Raw genomic sequence first — 24,693 nt, 5'->3', positions numbered from 1 at the left:
TAATTGGATCTGTCTGCCGGTGTGGGTGAAAGGGGGCTGACCTGCACGCCTGCCCTTTGTAAAGGAGATGTAGAGAGGGGCCCGTGGTGAAGGCAGCGCAGGACTCAAGACAAGGCAGAGATAACCCGCACAATGTCTCTCTTTGTATAACACAAGTGTGGGGTAATTCGGCCGTGAAAGTCAAGCACGATGTCGAGGGATTGTGAGGGATCATCAGCAGCTACATAACAGCCCAAATTAAATCAAAGATACACTCTTAAAATGATGTGATGTCCCTATCTGGACACAGAGATGTGTTTAAAAAACAACGCAAGTTGTGTTATTTTAAACACATATTGTGTAACAAATAAAAAAAGGAAACAACACAAACAGTGTTGTCCCTATCTGAACACAGAGATGTGTTAAAAACAACGCAAGTTGTGTTGTTTTCAACACATTCATTTTAAGAGTGTACAAGAATAGGAAAGAACAGAACAGAGACAGGCTACAGTTAGTTGAGCTGTGTTTGGAGAATAGAGAGATGCTGAGATAACACTCTGGCCCAGAATATCTGGTTTAAATAGCTTGATGTCAAATTCTTCTTTGATGCTTAGTTTATGTATAAATGACAAGTGTGTACATATGACAAGATTAGGTTAATGGCTTCAATAAAGTATGTTCAGTATAATTTCAGGAAAAAAGTGAAATTTCAAAACAGACAAGCAGGATGTCTAATATAGCCATCAGTGAGTACAGGTACACCATTAATGTGTGATGATGATGGGGATTAAATAATGAAGTTAAAGGATTGCTTCTGAATGTTGACAATGGGCAGTTTTTCTGCATTGTTTTGACAACTGGAGGTGCATCTGTTCTGCAACAAAGTGTTATATCTCCCAGCAGGTGTTAAAGGTAAGGGTAAGCAATTGTGCATGACGCTGTGTTTATTTATGTTCACATTTATATTTACATTTCTTAGCAAATACTTTTGTCCAAAACAACACACATATGATAGGAGCAAACAAAACACACCAGAGAAGTAGCTTAACCCCCCCACCCCCTTCAGTATCCCCAGAGATACTCCACACAGTGTTTTGATTTTGTTTGGGGGACAGGCTGCCCCCACTTTGTCTGTTTCGGGTTTTCAGAGCTAGGTTGCCCACAGAGACGCTTTTTTTTTACAGTGATACTCACGGGATGGGCAGTTAGTGGATTGTGAGGAGATGTTTGCTGACAAGAAATGTGACACAAAATTTCATGGGCTTGAAATTGCGTACAGTCGCTGACTGCGCCTTTAATATGTGACTGATATGAAACTTGATTTGATGACATCTCACTTATTCTGAAATCTCTTGCAAATTGTAGACATGTAGACCCAGCTTTCAAGAGTAAATCTCAACTGCCATGTAAATTGCCATGTGTCAAGTCATGGCATCTACAAGACAAACGACAAACGAGCTTGTTTATGGTGATCCTGAAATGTATGTTTTCTATTGATATACAGAGCAGCCAATGTGAGTTAGCATTGTCAAATGCAATGAAAGAGTTAGATAGTGCTGTATAGCTATTTTCATAATTCCATAATAATATCTGTAGGAACCAATTAACATGTCAACACATACGGAGTGAAACCTAAGGCATAGGCATTAAGTCTTAGTTTAATTTTTGCACTATTCAGTTCCAGGCAGTGGTTCTTGGCTCTTATATTTTGGCAGATAAATTACATTTCCCTCCTTAATTATTTGCTTATCAAAAGTGTTTCTCTTTTCTCACATCAGATATCTCTACATTTGTTCAGTTGCTTGAAAATGCTTTAGTAGTTTTGATCTTTTCTCTTTCCTTTCATCTTTCTTCATTTTTTGCTTAACACTTAATCTTACCGAATACCTTTGCTACAACAACTGCTGAAATATATCCTTCACTTTACTTTATACGGTCAAAAGGGACTTACTTATTGTGTCAAGTATTGATTGCTATGCATTGAGGTTGCCAACTATGCTGCCAGCTGTGTATGGGTTCTCCCATCATGCACTACTGATAGTCCGCATCACACCAACAGGTGGCACTGTGGCACTCTGCTTTTTAAATCTCCATGTCCAACACTATTCTAAAGCAAACACATGTCTGTTCTATTAGACAATAACATAATTTGTGTAACTGTGTACCTAACAGATGGGCAACAAATCAGCATTCACTAATTAATTGTCAAACATTGTATAGGAATGGGTCATACACTATTAGACGTCCAAGATGATGCACACTGTGTGCCTTGTTACACCCATCTGGACAAATATTATGATCTCCATTAGCCATTCTGCGGTAAGTGAAGGGGTCAGGCTCCACTGGTTTCTCTGTCACAGGTCATGCAACATGTTTTTGTTAACATCACTATGTATGTGTATGTATGTATGTATGTATGTATGTATGTATTCTAAATGGCTTTAGCAAGTGGACTCTGTCTCTGATTGGTCCATTTGAAAATGTCCATGAAAAATATAGGCTATCCTTTGTCATCAAACTCTTAAAGACACCACGTGCTTCTTAGTTATACAACCATATGTCAAAACCATGTTAACACAATAAAGTGGATTTGAGGAAAGAAATATTTCCTTGCAATGTTATTTTGCTCCTCGTGTACTGATACATTTTTATGTCAATGACTACAGTGACTGCAGTACATAAATAGGCATATCAGGCACTAAATAGGTTTGAACTTGAACTAGTATTGATGATACTACATATAGCAAATAGATTTTTATGAAGATGAAGATCTCTTCACGTTCAGGTACTAGAAATGTGTTGACAAAGCATTATAAAGAGAATATTCAAAAATGTTACTGAAATATTTTTTTCTATGCATCAGAAGACATACTTGCAAGGTGAATGTTGGAGAATTGGCAGATTGATGGGCATCACTGGCCAAACTTTGTTTAGACAACATAATATCTTCTTTGTCTGGAAGACAAATGACATTCTACAGAGATGCAGTTAATATTTTATGCTCTTACCTTGCAGCAAAGTCACTTTCTACAGAATGACAAAACACCACATACAGAATTATATCGTAATTAATAATAATAATAATAATAATAATAATAATAATAACATTTATTTATATAGCACTTTTCAAGCACAAAGCACAAAGTGCTCTACAGACAAACAAACAACAAAACAAAGCAAAATACAAAACAATAGTAATGATAACAACAATAATAATAATAATAGTAATAATAATAATAATAAAAATGATAAAATAGTAAACTACCAAACTACAAACACAAACTTAACTAAATATATATAAAAAAGAAAATAGAAAAGGTATACAGTATAGTACCCAAGACAAAATAAACAAACAGAAATGATAATAATGATAATAAATTAGCAGAGACATGAGTGGAATCATTCACTATTTAAGAAAAGCAATTTTATATAAGTGGGTCTTTAGACTAGATTTGAAAACAGCCACAGATGGTGCAGATTTGATGTTATAAGGGAGGCTGTTCCAAAGCTTGTGTGCTCTAACTGCAAATGATCGGTCACCCCTAGTTGACAGTTTACTTTCTGGAACAACTAAAAGTCCCAGGCTGGAGGATCTGAGGGGCCGAGCTGGACAGTAGGGGGTTAATAAATCTGTTAAATAGTCAGGTGCCAAACCATGTAATGCTTTATAGGTAATAAGGAGGATTTTAAAATCAATCCTAAAACTCACTGGCAACCAGTGAAGATTGGCCAGAACTGGGGTGATGTGTTCCCTAAATTTAGACTTTGTCAAAAGTCTGGCTGCTGAATTCTGAACAGTTTGTAAACGAGAGATGGAATGACGATTTAAACAGGTGAATAAGGCGTTGCAGTAATCAAGTCTAGATGAGACAAATGCATGTATAATTCTCTCTGTGTCCTTTAAAGAAAGCATTGATCGATCTGATTTTGGAAATGTTTCTCAGTTGATAATAACAGGACTGCACAAGGAGTTTTACATGTTGGTCAATTTTTAAATCTGTATCAAATAAAACCCCTAAGTTTCTAGAAGTAGTCTTGTTATTTGAGGCTAAATTTCCAAGAAAAGTCTTAGCTTGATTATAGACTTTGTCAGGGCCAATGAAAAGGACTTCTGTTTTGTAAGAGTTAAGCTGTAGGAAATTCTGAGACATCCAGTCTTTCACATCAGCTATGCAATACTGCAGTACAGTTAGCTTGTTAAGCATGTTTGGTTTGACTGAGAGGTACAGCTGTGTGTCATCAGCATAGCAGTGAAATGATATGTTATGGCGGCAATTATGTGGCCTAGAGGTAACATATACAGGGAAAACAATATTGGTCCTAAAATTGAACCTTGGGGAACACCGCAAGTAATAGCTGAGGTAGAGGAAGTAAAATTACCTATTGAAACAAAAAATGTCCTGTTGGATAAATAGGATAGGAACCAGTCCAAAGCAGGACCCGTTATGCCAACCCATTCTCTTAGTCTTCTAATTAAAATAGCATGATCAATGGTATCAAAAGCAGCGGTGAGATCCAGCAACACAAAACAGAGTGCTCACCAGAATCAGCTGCCATTAGTAGATCATTGGTTACCCTGATGAGAGCAGTTTCAGTGCTATGCATAGGACGAAAACCTGACTGAAATTTCTCCAGGATGCTATTGCCCTTTAACACTTCAGAAAGTTGCATCAAGACCACCTTTTCCAGAATTTTGGAGATAAAGGGCAATTTAGAGATTGGATGAAAGTTTTTTAGAATGGAAGGATCAAGGCCAGGTTTTTTTAGGAGGGGCTGGACACTTGAAAAGGTCAGGGACGCACCCTGAGGAAAGAGCAGACTAGGGCCTATAGCACTAAACACTTTTTTGAGAAGAGTGGCTGGTAAAATGTCTAAAGGACTAGATGAAGGATTCATTGCTGCAACAATGTCAGTGAGAGTCTGTATAGAGATACGTCTAAAATAGCTCAGGTTATTAGGGCAAGAAGGGGGGCATGGAACATTAGCAAGAGACATCGGAGATGGGATATTTGACCTAATATTAGCAATCTTATCAATAAAAAATGATAAAAACTTTTCACACTCATCACCAGAGGATGCCAATACAGTGGCGGGAGTAGGATTCAGGAGGCGATCAATAGTATTGAACAGGAATCTAGAATTGTTTCGATTGTTAGCAATAAGGTTTGAAAAATACTGTGATCTGGCATCTTTGACTGCTTTGTTAAAGGAGGAAGTTAGTTCTTTCAAATGTTGGTAATGAACCAGAAGCTTAGTGGCTTTCCATTTGCGTTCAGTTCTCCTACACAGTCTATTGAGGCTACGTATTTCATTAGTGATCCAGGGAGATTTGTTAACAATAGGTTTCCTTTTAGTTTTAAGAGGAGCTACAGTATCTAGTATGGTGGTACATAACTCATTACATGTGTTAAGCATGTCATCTGTATCTTGTAACCCACCAGCATCAGGCATGGTATCACTAAGTTTGTTAAACAAAGAAGAGAAATTACAGGCAGTGTGATCATTGAAACTGCGAAAACTAACAATATGTGTGCGAGGTGCAACAGCAACTGGGAGAACACTGTCAAAGATGACACAGTGGTGGTCTGACACCAATAGGTCTTTCACTAAAACATTGTTCAGCTCTAAGCCAAGAGAAAAAACTAAATCTAAAGTATGCCCATGTTTGTGAGTTGGTTCTAACACATGCTGTAGTAAATTAAAAGATTCTGTAATATTAGAGAATTCAGCTGAGTAACAATTTCTGGAATCATCAACATGAATATTAAAATCTCCAACAATAATAATCGTATCATAGTTGAGAATGACAGAGGATAAAAAATCTGAGAATTCCATTAAAAATGCTGCCATGCAATGTTTAGGGGGTCGATAAACAACAATGCAGAGCACAGGGACATCACAGATTAATTTGAACATAAAAACCTCAAAAGTTGAGAAACTGTCAGTGGCAGATGGGCAACATTTAAAACAATCCTTATATACAACTGCTAAACCTCCTCCACGGACACAAACTCTAGGAGAGCTAAAGAAGTTATAACTGGGAGGGCAAAGTTCCCCTAATTGGCTATGCTCACCCACCTTTAACCAAGTCTCAGTTAAAAAGAAAAAATCAAGGTTAGAAGGTTTAGTGTGCTATAATTAGGCTATTATAGCACACTATTCTGCTCATACATCGTAAATACAGTCCAGGCATCATACAGTACGTCACTGAGGATGTAGCATAATTAATAAAAATGTAAATGAAAATAATTAAAAACGATGAAAAGGATTAGCAGTGCTAACTGGGAGTGTTGCATTTGAGATTGTATGCTCTTGTATGACATATCACTAAGAACTATGCAGGGCAGTCAGTGGTTATTATTCACCTCCACGTTCCACACAGGAGAAAAGCACACCTCACAGAGTAACACAACTCACAAAAGAGTGCCTCATTCACTGCCAGTAAATCATCTCAATAGAAGGTAAAAAGGGCAGGCCGTCTCTTTTAACATGGCTTTGTTCAGGTTGTTATATAAACAACAATCACTTCACTTGCTGTAATAATTGAGACATAGTATAGGACATGGGGGATGGTGTAAACACAGGAACTTGTAAGAGGATCAATTAGAGATGAGAGAGTGCATGGCAAGAGCCCCGCAACTGGATGCTCCTTGGAGTGACCCTGATGGAGAGGACCCCGAGGAGGAGGCAATTTACTGCAGACCAATTTATCGCCGACCTCAAGCGGCGATCATCCGGCCATCATCTCCCACGCTACAAGAGACATGATGACCTTGTGTTACTGGATCAAAACAACAATCCTAATATATTTCATCTTGAATTTCTGTTAAAGACACAGTAAGAAGCATTCATGCTTACCATTACAGTATATGCCTCAGAGTGAACGACGTGTAGTGTGTACACGTCATGCCGAAATCAATCAATATCTAATTAGGACCTTTTCTTGGGGACTTCACAGCACCAAGCTCTTGGGGCCTAAAACATAATTCACACTGATCCATGAGATGTTGTTAAACACTGAGGTTATTATTTTGTGCTAACCTATAAACTTCAATCATCAATGCACAAAACATATCAGTGTCAATTTCAGTGTGGTAAGCACAAATGAAAAGGAATACATGGTTATGATATTAGAATGCATCCTGTGTCCACAATCCACTAAAATTAATTATTTTTAGAAAACAAAATATCTTCCACTCTGACATCAGATGTTGACTCATTTTACAGGATACAGACAATGGCACTGTACAATGACAGTGTACATCTTTCCTTGCCAGTAATACCACTAGGTGGCAGTAAATGAATACTTTGAGAAGAAAAGTGGATATTGAACCATAATGAACCAATGAACTAACTATAGCCTGGTTCTAAAATGAGCAGCTCCCCTCTCAATGCTCAGAATTTTGTTTGTTTGAAAAGAAACATTTGTGCCCCAAAAACATGGACACACCGACCAACATTAAGCATGCAGGCTTCAAAGAGAGAGAAAGGGAAAATTGTTGGACACAGAAAATAGATGGAACAGAGGAAGCCACTGAGATTAAAGGATGAAGCAGGCTACTTTCCCTATTTCCACCATATGTCCAGTAAAATCAAATAAATTGAGTTGGGCTTGGAGTGGAGTCAAATGTGCCTATCTTTCCAAGCAAACAGACCTATCTAGCCTTAGGCATGCTACCTAATTAAACATTCATTGATGGTTCTTCATTCCCCTAGTTCCACAGATGTTACTATTTTTTGCAAGCTGGTCTCCCCATCATTTGGGAGTGTGGCCAATTCTACCACTACCACTCCTCATTCTGGCCCAGTTTCTTCCTGGAGGGACCTGGCCGCATGCTTGCAGCTGACAGTCTGATTGTGTTTTAGCTGGTAGCTCAAAGTGACACCAAATCATGTAGAGGTTCCTACATTAGTCTCTTCTTATTATGACTTTTTGACATTTCATTACATATGGGAGAAATGAAAATATCTAGTCTATTGGTAAATCTGCCCATTTTTACAGACTATATTTGTATCGCCTTCTTTATGATTCAGATTGTTTGGAGTGTAACTTTTGTCGAAAAATAAAGGAAATTCAATACAATTAAAAAAAAAATGAATAAAACGTATAGTGGTAGGCTATAGAATAAAATGTAAAAAAAATGAATAAAATGTATAGTGGTAGTAGCACATAAGGACCGGAAGAAATGACCGGAAGAAAACATGGTCTATTAAAATATCAACAAAGGTATAGGCTATTGTCTCAGTCTAATATAGTCTAATATAAGCAACTTCAGCGTGTAAAGAGTTATCAACAGTGGGCGGGTATGTCAGTCGACAACGCTGAAATTATTGCCTAGAAACCAATAACGTAAAGCGATGGGGGCGGTCGTAAATAGTAATCGTGTGGTGTTGAAAAAGTCGGAGTACAATCCGTTGTGGTGGCAAAGAGCAGTAAGCCTTTCTGTCGGGATCAGAAAACCTTGATGTTCCCGAAGGTGCTACGCGAATCGGGACAAATTAAGCCATAGACTACCGATGCTGGGGATCGCGCATGTTTCGAAAAAGGGACTATTGCATGCAGTCGGAAAGATCCGGACGACGAAGAGTTAAGACCCAACACCAGACTGTTTATTACTATGGCTAGGTGGCTAGCTAGTTTCTAGACGATATCGTAATGGAAAGACCACGCGAGTGTTCTTAATAAGGATGCATCATGTGCGTGGAATTTACATCTCATCGCATTGATCTCGCATTGGCAGCAACAAAGTAACTATTCCTCGCCTGGTTGACAGCTGCAACTTCGAAGAATGATACAAACTAAACGCTAAGAGGAACACTTCTTAAAGACACAGGGGGGAGAAAGTCTTACAGGTTCGTGTGCGATTTTCTGATGTTGATTGCTATTCCCATATGCTGAACTTGACTAACTCAATAGTGCAATCATATGTCACCAACAAAATATGTTAGTGTACTGCTTTGAAGACGTGGGACTCGAGTATTAACCTAGATAACTCACCTATCCAGTATAATGCCGAGGAAGGAAGTAGGATGGCGTAATAGCCTATGCCAAGTGCCAACAACTAGGCTTTATCCACCGGTTTCTATGTTGTCAGTGCTTCGTGGAAACTGGGCGACATGCACCCATCAAAAGGTTCAAGTAGCCTACAGCTCAGTAAATCGACTACTTTTCACAAGTTTGAATTTCTTATAGAACATATCATTTCCCAGAACGTGATAGACTGTACATCTTTAACCCTACCTGAGCTCACTATCTGTAGCCTACTATCTGTCAGTGCAGTGATGCCTCTCCTGTATGTTATGATTGCTTGATTGATTGATTGATTGAGGCGTGTGGCAGTCCAGAACAAACCAGGTCCTAAGATAACGTTGCATAGCGATAGCATGCATGGTCCGTGATGCAGAACAGGTCGTGCGCAGAGCTTGCAAAGCACTGGGTTTCATATTTCTTGGCACAATTTCCAGACGCTTGAAACAACGTATCAAGATTCTTCTGAACTGAACTCGAATTCAGTTATGAATCTACCCTGTGTCAGTGCTTTTTTGCGCATGAGACAAGAAGAGTTGGTTATTGATTTTATATTGTGTTTGTGCTGTGAAACTTTTTGCAGTTTATTTTCCTCTTAGAGAAAACTAGGCTTTTGTAGGGTTGCAATATCACTCGCTATTATTCTGAAATATAACTGCGTTATATGATCCATTATGATTTATAAAGGCACGCGGTGCTATTCACATTGGTCATTGTATACTTTCCACACTTTGACAATATGTGCGTTTATTACCAGTAAAGGCTATGCTCTGCTGCTGCCTCTCCTTACCCATCAGTCAAATTGCACTAGAAGGTAGACATCCTATGGTGATATCAGTATTGTACAGCACTTAATAGATTAGTGGAATAGGCAGTTCAGTTCTGAATTGGACCTCTTTTCGGTCAAGTCTGAGTAATGGACAGTGTTACTGTAATGTCATCATGATGACAATGCAGTTGGCTCTAGTGTGGCTCAGGATGGGAGAAAACATTGCTTTATGTGTTAGCAGACTTGATTTGTAATGGCCTAGGGGCAGTCTTACTGTCTGTCAGAGCAACAGTCCCAAACAAGGCGCACATTGTGGTCAGTTAATTTGAGGCCATTATTCCTGTCCACAGTATGCTCAGAGGAGCTCTGTTTATTCATTAGGAGAGCATGCTACTGCTACTGGAGTGAAAGATGCAGGGTTGGAAGGACAGACAATCTTGGAGAACAAGAGTTGTAGAGTAGCCTACTCGGAGATAAATTTAGCCTCTGATTTTGCGTGTATGGGTCCCACAAAGCAGAACCACTTCCAGCTGTTTAAGGATGAATGGAGGAATGTAATTGGAGAGCCGCTTAATACACATTATGGGTTCCTGCATATGTTAAGTTAAAATTCATAAGCGTATCACTTTCAAGGACTTTTATGTGTTTAATTTTTTATAATGATAGTTGAGATATCCCGTTTTCATTGGGTAACTTTGCGCATAACCCTGTCATATCTCATCTCCTCTTGTTATTTCACTGCCTGGACAGAGGTAATGGCATGTGGACTGTGGATTAATGTTTCTGTGATCAAACATTATTGACTCTCCACGATCAATAACCTTGGCAACTGCAGTCATTCATTCTCACCATTGCCTCACAATAAGTGAGGTTGTGGCTGGAGCAGACACTGCTTTGTGAATTATTTGTGCAGGCATTGTATTTTGCTCTGCACTTTCTCTGGATCCTCACACAGACACAGACGCACAATCCATTTTTTAAAGTTGCGCCTGTCTCCAGTGTTCCCTCTCAGACTAGACTCCCTTTGGCAGTGTGATGCCCCGGCACCTATTTCTCCTCCTGGTCTTGCCCTCATTCTGAGGAGATGGGAGCTGTAGCCTTGCTGGCGCTGTGGGCTTTGGCAGAGGTTCAGTTTCCAACGTGTATCTGCACCAGATTACCTTAAGCAGAAACACAAACACAGACCTGCAGTCCGAATCTTTCCTCCATTCACAGGGATTGCACAAGCTGTCAGCAATAGGACTTCTCTGAGGCGAAGGGAGAAAGAATTAAAAAAAAGAATCAAACATTGAACTCAGTGGGTAAACACACACACACCAGGGGCGCGAGCTTCTGAACATTTGCTTTGGGATTTTTCGACTTGTGAGTATCTCCACTGCCTGACCGGCTCCATGTCTGTTCAGCTCAAATGTTGCCTCACTGTTTCCTTTTTTCCTCTTTGTATCTTTCTAATCCCCAGCCAAACCCGTAGCTCTCCTCACTGATTTCATCATTCATCTGTGCGTGATTGTGCATCCCTTTGATACTTCAGCCGGCTCCCCCAAACCCGGTCTTAAACAGCCCATTGAAGGTTTGTGTGGTTTCAAGGAAGAGGGGAAATAGACATAAAAAGGCTAAAGAAGCGCCAAAAAAAGCCTCTGTGGCCGGCGCCACACCGCGGCGTGTGTCTCAACGTCCGTGTTTGTTGGGCGGTCTGTCGGTGAAACCAGTGCCTCTTCTTGGACGAGAGTGGCGAACGCTCCCAAGCCCTGGGCATGGTTGGGGCTGCCCGCCCTGCTGCTTGAACCTTTAGGAGGAGTCACCACACGGGTGAAACACTCCCGTAATTCAAAACACACGTGCCGAGACCTGGATGTAGCGGTTTTGAAATAAATCGACCACTTTTTTTTTTTTTTCACTTATAAAAAAAGAAATCTTTCTGTGAAGTGGAGGCAGAGGGAGAAAAGTTGAATTTAAATACACCAGGCTAAAGACCATGTGCATCTGGATGAGGGTTTCTCGGGGAGCCCATTAGATCCTGCCTGCAGTGCTGATGCCTTGAGTTTGGCAGCCCAAGCAGTTGCTTTTGTTAGTCACAAACAAATTCCTCCGGATCCACAGCCCAGTGTGAAAAGCTCACTCGTGCTTTTAGGAGGCTTTGCCTCTGGCTGTTACAGGCTTGTGTTATCCCTCAAACTCTAAAGGTCAAGAAAAGGGGGATCAAGTAGATTCCTGCACGACTTAAACACATTTTGGTGTTTTAGCATGTTGAACTTGCTCACAGCCACGCTACTTAAATGCGGTGTTGTTTTGCTCCGCTGTTGTTTTTATTTGTATGTTGGTATTATTGCCAGCATTTTGCCTGAGAGGGTTTTCATTGCCCCCTTTTCTGTCTCTGTTTATTGGATATTTCCAAAGCCAATTTGTAGTATTCTGCTGTGTGTGTCTGAGTGTCTGAGTGTGTGTGTGTGTGTGTGTGTGTGTGTGTGTGTGTGCCTGAGTGTCTGAGTGTGTGTTTGTGTGCGCGTATGTGTGTGTGTGTGTGTGTGTGTGTGTGCCTGAGTGTGTGTTTGTGTGCGCGTATGTGTGTGTGTGTGTGTGTGTGTGTGTGTGTGCCTGAGTGTCTGAGTGTGTGTGTGTATGCGCGCATGCACGCCAGTGCTAGTGATTTGTTTTGTCTGTTTTTATGCTGTAGGTCGTTTTCACGGCTAAAGGTGAATGGAGCATCTCATCAGACAGCTCCCTCTGTTCACCTTTTTGCTTCCTTTGAGCCAGATACCGGTACTTCTCTCCCTGTTTTGCAAATGCCTTTTGTCAGGTGAATGTGTCACACTGCGTAACATTGATGACACTTGAGCAGATCTAAATATCGTCTTGTCTTTCGGGAGCTGTTATTGTTCACTAAACAATGCAGTTTTTCGTCTGACTAACAAAACAGTATTTGCTCGGAGTCTTATCAAGTTCAGTTTCTCTCCCTGTGATTGTACCTGTGTGCCTCTTATGAATAGAACTTGAGTCAGTCTTTTCAAAAATGTAATCCGCTTCCACATGCTTGGACTGCCACCTTGCTGCCTTGTTGATTGCTTTCTTTTCCGTGGTCCATTTTATTTGCGGGAGGAAGGCCTTGAAAGAAATGCAGTCCATTGTTCATGTACCGTGCCTCGCACAATTGGGAATTCTTCCACACGAACTACCATTAAGTCATCGGCTGCAGGAATTTAGATAATTAATTTGTCCCTGTTCAATTCAGCGAGGTTTGCAAATGAGGAACACCACCTCGGGTCGACGTCCTTATTCAGCAAGTCGGCTGAAATGAATTCCCCTCACCAGAAGTCCAGCCAGACAGGTGGCCATGTGAAAAATGCTTCACTATAATTTCAAAAGCTGCTAATATTTAATGAGAAGTGCCGAACTAATGAGTGAAGAAATGTCTAGAGGGTGGAACTTTTCAATATCCTTTCAGTGGAGTTAGCGGTAATATGACGGCACACTTTGGCTCTGTGGTTTGGCCACGTCCTTCTCTCTTTTCCTTGTTCTTCCTCTCCTCCTGCTCCCTTAGGTGCCACTTGGGTGTTGAATGGGTTGAACAAGCTTGTTTGGCTCTAATCGGAGACTGTTTTTTTCAAGCGGCTGTGTTGTAACACACATGTTGTAATGAGCTTTAAATGAAAATGGGCTCTCTGCCCACTGAGGGATGCTGAGCTCTGAGAACTGAGGTAGTGACACAGGGGGAAAGTGGACAATGGAGTCTGTACAAACAGAGGAGCTTTTGTCTTGAACGTTTTTTTTTGCGGGCTTTGAATTTGATTCCAAATTCTTTCTTTTCATCCACCGTTCCTCATCTTCTCTCTTCCTTTCCTGCTTCCCAAGGTCAGTCTCTATCTGTCTATCATCTCTCTTTCTCATTCTCTCTCTCTCTTCTGTCTATCATCTCTCTTTCTCATTCTCTCTCTCTCTCTCTCTTCTGTCTATCATCTCTCTTTCTCATTCTCTCTCTCTCTCTCTTCTGTCTATCATCTCTCTTTCTCATTCTCTCTCTCTCTCTCTCTTCTGTCTATCATCTCTCTTTCTCATTCTCTTTGTCTCTCTCTCTTCTCTACTGTACTCCCTTTCTCCGTCTTTGACCTCTCCCTCTGCTCTCTTCCTCCTCCTGCACCCTGTCATGCTCTATCTCTTTCTGTCAGCTATCTCACGATCATTGGACATTGGACTGGATTTTTCTCTCTCTCTCTCTCTCTCTCTCTCTCTCTCTCTCTCTCTCTCTCTCTCTCTCTGCGAGTCCCCACATCACTCCTTTGAGTGTTCATCTCTGATTCCCTACATGAACTACAGACACTTTGACGTGCGTCACTTTATCAGGAGTGCATTCTCCCCAGACAAGACACGCACACACACGCATACACACACATACACACACACACACACCGTTACCTCTACATCAGTGACAAGTACTTCTCTCTGTCTCTCTCTTTTTCAAAGACTCGACTTCAAAGGTAGATTAGAACTTACCAGGGCAATTCTGATCAAAGGTTAAACAGCTGCTCAGTAGGGCCCCACTCACGAAAGCTGTGTGTGTCTGTGTGTGTGTCTGTGTGTGTGTCTGTGTCTGTGTCTGTGTGTGTGTGTGTGTGTGTGTGTGTGTGTGTGTGTGTGTGTGTGTGAGAGAAAAGAGAATGAAGATGACTGGGTTTACAGAGGAGTGCTGCTCCACCACATCAACGCACTTCTGCTTTCTGATGGCTGTTCCGCATTGCCACACAGTGTTTGACTGATGAAGGCACATTGATGACATTGTACATCGCCCTCACTGACACGTTTTTTTTTTCCTTTGTCCCTCATTCACACGTTTTTTAGAGAGTGAAGGAGAGAGAAAGAGGGGAAGACAGCAAGAGAGCCTAAGTGAGTGAAAGAGAGAGAGAGAGAAACAGGGGAAAACAGGGAGAGGGAAACGAGTATAAGCAACAAATGAGCCTTTGGTTGTTTTACTGTTTTGGCAGGGATCCATCTCGTTTCAGCTGAAAAGGTAATGAATTCTCTTAAATGACCGGAGCAATTCCAATTTGTGAGACGATTTGAAATGCCACAAAAAGTCTTTGTTTTATGGATGTGTGTACTTTGGCACATAAGTTTCTGAGTTCAGGCAGGGAAATGGAAAGTGATCTTTTTTGTGGTGAATTGTAACGTTCATATTCCCTGTTTCTGGTGGACTGGATACTGATCACTCTTTTCTCTCTCTCTCTCTCTCTCTATCTCTCTCTCAGGCTGACAGCATGCCCAGCAGGGCCGTCCAGTCCCTAACGCGGGGGGACCTCTCGGCATCTCTCCTCCGGCTGCACCTCTAAGAAGGCCATGAATGGGCAGCAGGAAGCGATGGTGCGCCTATAAGGCCTCTCGCAACGTCCAGCGCTCTCTCTCCCCTCTCTGCCCCTCCATCCCATTGGCACCCCCTCCTCTACCCACCACCACCACCACCGCTCCCTGACCCCTCAGTGACCTCTCCATCCGACCATGCTTCGCTTCGTCCCCCTCAAGCTGGGCCGCGTGTACCGCTGTGCGAAGCTGCTGCTGGTGGTGGGCCTGTGCGTGGTGGTGCTCATGAACACCCACAGCCTGTTCGCCTCCTTCCAGAAGAACGAGCTGACCGACCGGCGCTTCGTCAACCTCAACAAGTGCCCGGCCTGCTTCGGCACCAGCTGGTGCCGCAAGTTCATGAACGGGCAGGTGTCGTTCGAGGCGTGGGGCCGCCTGCGCTTCCTGGACGTCTTCAACGTCAAGAACGTCTTCTTCGCGCAGTACGGCGAGCCGCGGGAGGGGACGCGCCGCGTGGTGCTCAAGCGCCTCGGGTCCAGCCAGGAGCTGGCCGACATCGACCAGAAGATCTGCAAGCGGGCCACGGGCCGCCCGCGCTGCGACCTCGTCCAGGCCATGTACAAGACGGAGTTCGCCCGGCTCAACGGCGACGTGCGCCTCCTCACGCCCGACGTGGTCGAGGGCTGGTCCGACCTGGTCCACTGCCCCTCCCAGCGGCTGCTCGACCGCGTGGTCCGGCGCTACGCCGAGACCAAGGACTCGGGGAGCTTCCTGCTGAAGAACCTAAAGGACACGGAGAGGATGCAGCTGCTGATGACGCTGGCGTTCAACCCCGAGCCCCTGGTGCTGCAGGTATGTGCCGGCCTGTCACTCATCTCCTCCGCCCCCCTCCACTCAAAACAGTGCACTGCCTGTGATCTGTTGCCTGTGGTAATACAAGCTGATCAGAATGTTTGCGCCTCGGTTGCCCTTGATGTTTCTTGCCAGCAGAGTAAAAATCTGTCAGTTTAGGTGGGCTGTGGAGTAGAATTGAGAAAAGCAAGACTGCTCTAAAATTGCAGACAGTAGACGTGTGCATTGTACATAGAGCATATTATTTTCCTCTCCTCTTGGCTCAATGTATTTTGGTAGCTGCCACGAGGGCTGAGCTTAAAGCGCTCTTTTGTTCCTTTGTCTGCTCGTTTTGCCTGGGAAGGCTTTTCTTGGGGGTTGTCTCGTTCAAGTAAAAGCATTTGCCCCGTAGATTTGTGTCTTCCAGCGTTTTGAATTATTCAGGCCTTGTTTAAGGCTGGGAAGGTCTCAATGCTCAGATGGAAACTCCTTGCAGTTGAGACTATGTTGGGATGACCTACCAGAAGACCATACTAACCAATTTTACATTATTCGTTTTTTTTTATTTTTAATTCAATTTTTTTTTATATTTATTTGGGCTTTTTATGCCTTTAATCGGACAGGACAGTAGGGAGAGTGACAGAAAGCGTGCGGGAGAGAGACATGGGGTGGGACCGGGAAATGACCGGGACTCAAACCCGGGTCCCCAAGAGCACGTGACCCAAATATTGTATGGGCGCTGTAACCAGTTGTGCCACATCGCCTGCCACCATTGTCACATTAAATGGGTCAATTGGTGGAAGCAAAGCAGTAAAGACAGTCCTCACATATTCCTCATTGTTGGTCATGCCATGTGGGTGTGATCATTTGATGGGAGAAACATCATTGACAGTGTGAAAACTCGCCAACGTCTGCTTACTCGTACATCACATCAACAGCATTGCTCAACATCTGGTTCAGTAGTGACTCAAGACATAGTGTGCAATCATCTGTCATTCAAGGCAATCCATTGCACTGAAATGGATGTAATGGCTTTCAAAGGCCACTATCTACCTTGCCTTTTCTAGAATGATTTACAATTGGCCAATCAATTCCAATTTCATTGGGCATTGACTGGTCGTACGTGCAGGTCCAGGACAACAAAAGGACAGGCGTGCGAGGCCACTCGATATCTGCGCTGACCTCCCGGCGTACAAAGGGGGACCTGACACCCCCTAGACATTTGGGCAGACAAAAGCGGGTTCATCCCTTCAGCGATGCCAATCTATAAAAGTTGATTAGTCGTTGTGTATGGGTCTTCCTCCATCTTTTGCTTGCTCTCTCTCTCTCTCTCTCTCTCTCTCTCTCTCTCTCTCTCTCTCTCTCTCTCTCTCTCTCTCTCTCTCTCTCTCTCTCTCTCTCTCTCTCTTATTTTCTCACCTTGTCCTCTCTCTGCTCTGCTTCAGTCTAAAAACAGATAGAGATGATCCCATGAATCAGTGGACTTGTGTTTGATCACAGCCAGAAGGTCTTTATGAAATATCTCCTATCCTCAATGCTGCCACATGCTGTGATACAGTACACACACACACACACACACACACTGGGCCACAACACAGGAGGGGTATTTTATCTGCATTTGTGTGTTAACCTGCTCTCATGAATACTTGATTGGATGTTGAACTCTGACTGGGGTCTAGGGAACTCCTCGCTCCTCCAAAAAGGTGACCAAGGGGTTTGTGGGTAACTCCGTACTCTGGGAATAGCAGCTAGAGCGGTGTGAGAGTGCCTTTGGCTGTTACAAGCCTGGAGTCTAGGAATGAGAGAAGAAGAAGAGGAAAAGAGAGCGAGAGAGAGAGAGAGAGATTTGGAACAGAGTGCAATAGAGGAGTGTGGGAAGGGGCGATGAGGGGGGGGGGGGGGGGAGAGTTTCCAGCGAGGCCATAAAGAATTAATGGTGGCTGCGCAGACAGGCCTACAAAGATGGTGATGTTCCACAGAGCCCAGTTTCATAACTTCCCTGTCAGACACATCCTCTCTCTGGGAGTCTGCTTTCCCAGGGCGCTGTGGCCTCATTCCCTCTGCCACAGCACAGTGCTCTGCCATGAGGTCTGCACTGGGGAAATAAAGTGCTCTAAGTTTACCCACATCCATGCTTTCATTTCTACAATACAGATGTGAGCATGCTTACAGTACTTGTCAGTGTTTTGTACAAACGGAAATGGTTTTATTTAACATCGTGGCCTTTGTTGGTCATTACTGTTTGTACTTACCTCTTTCAGCACAGGAGCAGGACAGGATTTCCATGTCATTCATGCATCTAATTCTCTCAGATGAGCTTGAGCTGTCCCTATTTTCAGCTTCTGATGCCATCGGCAGTGCTCATCTCACAAGCTCTTTTTTCCTTGTGTGAGAGAGTGGAAAAAACCGGACCCTCTTTGTTGTAGGAACACAATCCGCTGGCTTGTTTTGCCGTCATCCAACAACATGGCTTCTGTTGCTCTCCAGTAGGAAAAGGGGTTGGGGGTAGTGGGGGTTACACAGCGTCTTGCTTTCCCCACACTCCCTGTCACAAGGAACTTTATTCCTCTCAGGAGAGTGAATATTTTTAGTCCAGAGAAGCAATAAGGAAGTCCTGTGGAAATGTCCGTTTGCTACTACAGACTAGTGTGTTGAGAGGGCGCAGCTCTGCTCATTCGCCTACTGCTGACCAGAGCAAAACATGCTTGTTATTATTTTCACGCTGCGCTGTGCTGTCGTTTACCACCCCCACCCTCACACACACACACACACACACACACACACACACACACACCGCATCCCCTCGCCCCACTACCACATGTAATAATCTTTTATTGACTTGTTTCTATTGATTTCCCTCAAAAAGAGAAGAGAGAAAGTATAATGGAGGGAAAAACACAACCCTTCTCTTCCTCTCAACAGTTTCTCAGTTCTCATCGCCTCCTCACTGTCTTAGTTCTCAAACTAGCAGGGGAGGAAGGAACACTGAGCTCCCTCTTTGCCTAATCCTCGTTGGCATGTCAGGTTCCTGTTCGACGGGGTGTGTGTGTGTGTGTGTGTGCGCGCGGCGCGGCATGGGGATATTGAGGTCAGCCCTGTTGAGACGTGGCCTCTTCCACCCTTCCTTAGCGGTTAGCATGTGCCTAGGCAGGCTGCTGGTAGCTGTAGTGGTTTGAGTTAGCGTTAGCGGCGTCTGCGGAGGGAGAGTGTGGGCTCGTCTGTTCGCTGAGCCTGATTAACAGGACCCGACAGGCGTGCGGGGCAAAGCCAGTCAAGGGTGCGCTTATCTGCCCCAGACTCCAAACTGTGTCTGTTAAGACAGCCCCCGCTACACACACTCACTCACTCACACTCTCACACACACACACACACTCTCACACACACACACACACACACACACACACATACACACACAACCTCCCCTCCTCTCGCTAAACACCCTGCCTGACCTGAAGTTCACGGCTTCTTGTTTCGAAAGCCTTCCTTGTGATCAGTCAGCTTAGTCAGCTGAAGAGGCAGGTGTTGAGGAAAGTTTTTTTTTTTTCATTTTCTTCCTTGTCTCTCCTCTTCTCTTTTCATTTCCTCCTCACCCAAAAAGATATTAAGAAAAGCTCCTGTTCATCACGGCCCCGAAAGTCAACTTGCAGCAAAGTCCGCCGCAAACAGCGGAGGCCTTCGAGCAAACATAAACGGGCCGAAACGGGTTTGCATTTTTAAACGGCTTGCCGTCTGGGCTGTTGACTTGGCATGCGTCGCGGTGTAATCAAATATCATGTTTATAATAATCTCATTTAGGGAACGAGCCGCATAAAACCATGTAAATCCTGCGCGTCTCGACTCACGGGGAATGTGCGCCGAAGCTAAGCTCTGATTTCAGGTTAGCTGTTGTCACACTCGCTGATGTGATCGGTCTCCTTGGCTGTTTTGATGTCCACTTTTGGAGGGCTGTGTGTCTGTGTGTGTGTCTGTGTGTGTGTCTGTGTGTGTGTGTGTGGGTGGGTGGGGGGGGGGGGTGGTATGTGTTGAATGCTTAACCTAGCCTTTGTGTTCAGCCCTCAGTGTCCATCATTATTGAGACCAGGCTTTTGTTTGTGGGCTGAATCCTGTTAAGCACAAGACAGACAAAATGATCGGGGACCACTCCTCTATGGCCGCCCTCTCCCAGATGGTATAGCTGGTGGAGAGAGAAATACAGAGTGTGTGGGTGTGTGGCCACGTCTGGTGGATGATTCTCTCATTTGCGTTTGCTGTGAATGGGCTTGGCCGCTTGGAAAGCCTAATCTGCTCTGTACACATGGACACATTCAGACCCTCTCTCTCTCTCACTCACTCACACACACACACACACACACACACACACACACACAGCAGCTGTGTTTGGTTAAGTAAATGCCCGTGGCTGTTCCCCGACCCCTCTGCTCACCACTGCTTCCCTCCTGTGCTCAGCTCCCACCAGGCCACACACACACACACACACACACACACACACACACACACAGACACACACACAGACACACACACACACACACAGTGGGAGAGGGAGTCACACTCCCCACCACACGCACTGAGAATGTATTTTTAAACCCCCTGTCCAACACAGTTACAGTCATTTTCAATCTCATCCACAGTCATAACAACCCAATGTATTTCCTGTCAATTGCTCTTTTCTTGTTTTCTTTAATGACTCCATTCCCTCGTTTAGCCTTGAGAGACATGTGCAACCTCCAGTTCGATTTAAGCATTTACTCCAGAGGTTTTCGGCTTTCATGACAAGAACCAAACTTAAAGGTAGAGTCCACAATTTTTGTGAAAGGTTGTTGATGCCAAGATTATGTACCAACTTCTGAGCTTAATTTTAGCACACACACTGAACTGACAGCTAGAGAACTAGCCATTAGCAAAGTGTGTGACGAAATAGAAACTTGGACTTCTCCTTTAAACCTTTCTCCAGCCCTAGTCTAGTCGTCGTCGACAATGCCACCTACACTGTTGATGTAACATTGGCATTAGAGCATCGAGAACCTTGCCATTTAAAAGGGTCCATACACTGAAGTGAGCGGGCATTCTGGTGCATTCACCCCTGGGCACCCGGGTGGCACTTGGACGCAGCTCACGCTGTAAACGTCCCAGTCCATGCCAGCTTCTAGCGTGCCACAGCGAGAGGGAAAAGGAGAAGCGCTCCCTAACCCATCTTCAGCCTCGCGTCCCACACTCATCCCAGGGTGCCCACGGATGCGTCACCCCTTGGCGTCCCACACTCATCCCAGGGTGCCCACGGATGCGTCACCCCTCTCCCCTCGCCTGCTGTGTTCTACTTCCTGCCTTTTTTCTCCCCCATCTTGTCTTGTGACCGCCCTGAGCTCCCCAGTTAGGCTACATCTAGTGGGGATGAAACGCAAAGTGTGTGTGTGTGTGTGTGTGTGTGTGTGTGTGTGTGTGTGTGTGTGTGTGTGTGTGTGTGTGTGTGTGTGTGTGTGTGTGTGTGTGTGTGTGTGTGTGTGTGTGTGTGTGTGTGTGTGTGTGTGTGTGTGTGTGTGTGTGTGTGTGTGTGTGTGTGTGTGTGTGTGTGTGTGTGTGTGTGTGTGTGTGTGTGTGTGTGTATGTGTGTGTGTCAGAGGAGGAGAAGTCTTTAGAGGAGGTGCAGCCTTCCAGGGTGCCAAATTAGCGAGCTTCCCTATTGTGATGGAGGGCTCTCTGTGGACTGGCTGGGCTTTTAAACTTTAATGGCCAGCAAAATGCCAGACGCGGATCTAGGTGCCACGCCACACACACACACACACATCCAAGGTCATTGGCAGATGACTGAGGAAAGACCCATCAGGTCTGATCTTATAAAACTGGATTGATCTAGACCAGACCTCTCAAACCGTTTCCAAATGCCCTGGTTTGCTTTGGACCGTACGCTGTGTGGATTCAAGTGATCTGTAGCTTCCATTATTTTTAGAGGACCCTCTAATTGGCTTGCTGGACTGTGTAATGTGTGTTTCACAGTCACTGCGTTGATTTTCTTTTCTTTTCCCTGCATCTCTTCATTCCCTCTATCATTTTTTTCATGCTTCACGTCACTGCCTACAATGCTGCATGTTGCCGTTTCAACTCTCTTTCTTCCTCTCTCTCTCTCTCTTTTTCTTTCTTTCTTTCTCTCTCTCTCTCTCTCCCTCCCTTGCTCACCCTGTGCAGTGGCAACCTTGTCTCAGGTTTTCCTTTAGCGCTTCTCAGATCCTCTGACGCTAAGTTCTTGTCCAGACGCGTTCTGTTGTCAACCGGAGGGATGGGTTGGGGGGGAGAAAATGTGGAAAATTTCACCACACCCTGCCAAGACGCTTTAAAAGGCTGGGGTTTGCGGCCGCTGGGGTGGGGTGGGGCGGGGCGCGGTGGAGCTGGGTGAAGTGCTGGCAACACGCATGAAACAGCCCCCCGGCTAGCTGCTAATTGGCATTGTCCAGAACGATTCCGACTGTGATGTTTATTTATTTTAAGTGTTTTGTGGTTTGCTCTACTCGTGCTTTTTTAATCTTGTGTGCTCGAATGCGCACACATATACACACACCCACACATCAGTGTTTCCCACAGAATTGAATTATATTTGTGGTGGCAGGTTTGCAGAATTAACTTGAATGCAACAGTTTTTAACAAATTAGCGCAGCATGGTTATGATGCTTAGAGTTAAGCACAATTTTTAGTACAACCTGGAAAATCATTGTGTGGTGGTCAATGTTGATATTGTGGTGGGCCGCCACAAATAAGTCAATGTATGAGAAACACTGCACACATACATACACACACACACACACATATGCGCGCACACACACACACACAAACACACACACACCTACACATACATACATACACACACACACACACACACTGTGTATACTATACTATAGTGCATGGAGGCATCAGAGGACACATACCCTACTACAGATGGACCACACAGCACACAGATGCCCATTTTAAACTGAGCTAACTATGCCCAGGGATCACATCATTCATTTGGCACCAGTATTGATCTCGGCTGCCTGGTCATGCTGCACTTATTGTGCATACACGCACACACACATGTATACACGTACACACACACACACACACACACACACACACACTCTCTCCCATGGGTGCATCTTTTGGAAGAGCAGGCCTTGGTGAGCAGATGTCAGGGCGCAGGTGCACACTCCTGCGGATTTTGCCGCACTTGTTTCATCCTTGCCTCTGGAGGCCAGCCATTTGTCTGTATGTGTGTGTGTCGGGGGGTGAAGTGTGTGTGTGTGTGCGCGTGTGTGTGTGCGTGTGTGTGTTCATTTCCAGCAGGCCCCTCTGGAGATGCAGCTCAGCATTTCCTCCTGTCAGACTGCACGAGGCCGCCGGATGCTTCTTATTCAATTAGAGCGGGGAAATGCTCGCGTTTTGTCTGCAGGAGCTCAAGCTCATTTGTCTTTGTCCAGTGGCTGTCAATCAGCCCTCTGCATTTGTGTGTGTGTTTGTGTATGTGTGTATATCTCTGTGTGTGTGTGTGTGTGTGTGTGTGTGTGTGTGTGTGTGTGTGTGTGTGTGTCTGTTTTTTAGAGACACTTTCAACTCCTTGTTCAGGACAAGAACATCCATTTGAGCATGATATCCTGGCAGTTTATGGGCATGTGAACGCCTTGTTATGCGTGCTGTTCTCCGAGCAGTTAACCTCCTCAGTCACATGTGCAGCTGTGGGGGGTGGATGGATGGAGAGCTTGTGTTGCTGAGGAAGAGGCGGCTGGGGGACCAGAAGGGAAATGTTCCGTGATGGCGTCCTCTGACACCCTCGGTAATGTTCCTGCCCCCAGTGCTCTGCCCCCTCAGCACTTTCTGAATATCATATCCCCTCATGTCCTCAAGGAGAGGCCGGCAGCGGAGGGGAGAAAACTGCTAACGCCGGCCTCCTCTCTCCTTCCCTTCGTTTGCAGCACAGCCCAGGATCAAGTGAAGAGTTAAAAAAGAGCCTTTCTCACTTTTCTTTTTTCAAAGAGCCCCAACCCTTTAAATAAAGTGCAGTGGGTGTTATATGAGACTCGGGTTTCCAATTTATTTGGCCACTTCAACGCCTCATCGCCGGCGTTAATGACTTCTGCCGAGTCGGGTTTTTAAAGCGTGCCCAGGGAGGGGAGAGGGACCGGCCTCTCAGGGCGGTTCGTTTATTTGATGCCGGCGGAGAGCTCCTGTTCTCGTTTTTTTTTTTTTTTTCTTTACTTTGTGAAGTTTCCATCAGTCAACCCCACTTGTAGAAAAAAAAAAAAAAAAAAAAAAAAAAGTTTCGTAAACCTTCCTGAATGTGACAAGGAACGTTATGCGTCCTGCTTCACATTTGCCAGCTGTCTCAGGAACGCTGTGCAGGCCAATGGGAGGACGTATGGGAAGGCTGCGCCTGATTTCGCGCTACATTTTGCGAAAACAAAGCGAACGTATCGGTTTCACATCTCGCACTGCTTACCATATTTTTATGGCTGGTTAAATGTGGCGGAGTGCTGCGCCCTAGGCAGTTTCGTCGTCAGGAATTAGCCGCTAAGCTCCGCTTGGCAGATGTGTGCTGTGCTTGTGTTAGCGGGTGTTGGCTCACGTTAGCCCGCTGACGCACTGAGCAACTCGGATGGCCCTGCCCGTTACGGTAGGCTACAGGGCGGGAACATGAAGGCATCTTCACGAGCCTAAGCGATGCCGACAGCGTCAGAGACTGGCCCTGGGGCTTCCGTTCGTCCGTCAGCCTGCCCGCTCGCTTGGCTCCTCGCTCGCTTGTGTTTCGCCTATCAGACAGGCAGCTGCCCGACCTCTC

The 24,693-nt window shown here is 44.6% G+C and overlaps 1 protein-coding gene across 1 annotated transcript in view; it reads left to right on the top strand.

Annotated features, from left to right (window-relative positions):
- Positions 1–8,379: 8,379 nt before the first annotated feature.
- Positions 8,380–24,693, top strand: part of dipk2ab (divergent protein kinase domain 2Ab) — a 28,454-nt gene continuing 12,140 nt past the window's right edge. Inside the window, exons 1-2 of the mRNA XM_076290168.1 lie at positions 8,380–8,832; positions 15,017–15,917. Coding sequence (XP_076146283.1) covers positions 15,264–15,917 — 654 coding nt within the window. The 5' untranslated portion in view covers positions 8,380–8,832; positions 15,017–15,263. The remainder of the gene's footprint in view (positions 8,833–15,016; positions 15,918–24,693) is intronic.

This window comes from Alosa pseudoharengus, unplaced genomic scaffold (assembly GCF_046254945.1).
Source record: "Alosa pseudoharengus isolate Yale_2024_CS ecotype anadromous, Long Island Sound unplaced genomic scaffold, YU_APseudo_1.1 YU_APseudo_1.1_scf_18, whole genome shotgun sequence".
NCBI classification, from domain to species: Eukaryota; Metazoa; Chordata; class Actinopteri; order Clupeiformes; family Clupeidae; genus Alosa; species Alosa pseudoharengus.
The sequence above is the reverse complement of the archived record's forward strand: the minus strand, read 5'-3'. Positions and strand labels throughout refer to the sequence as shown.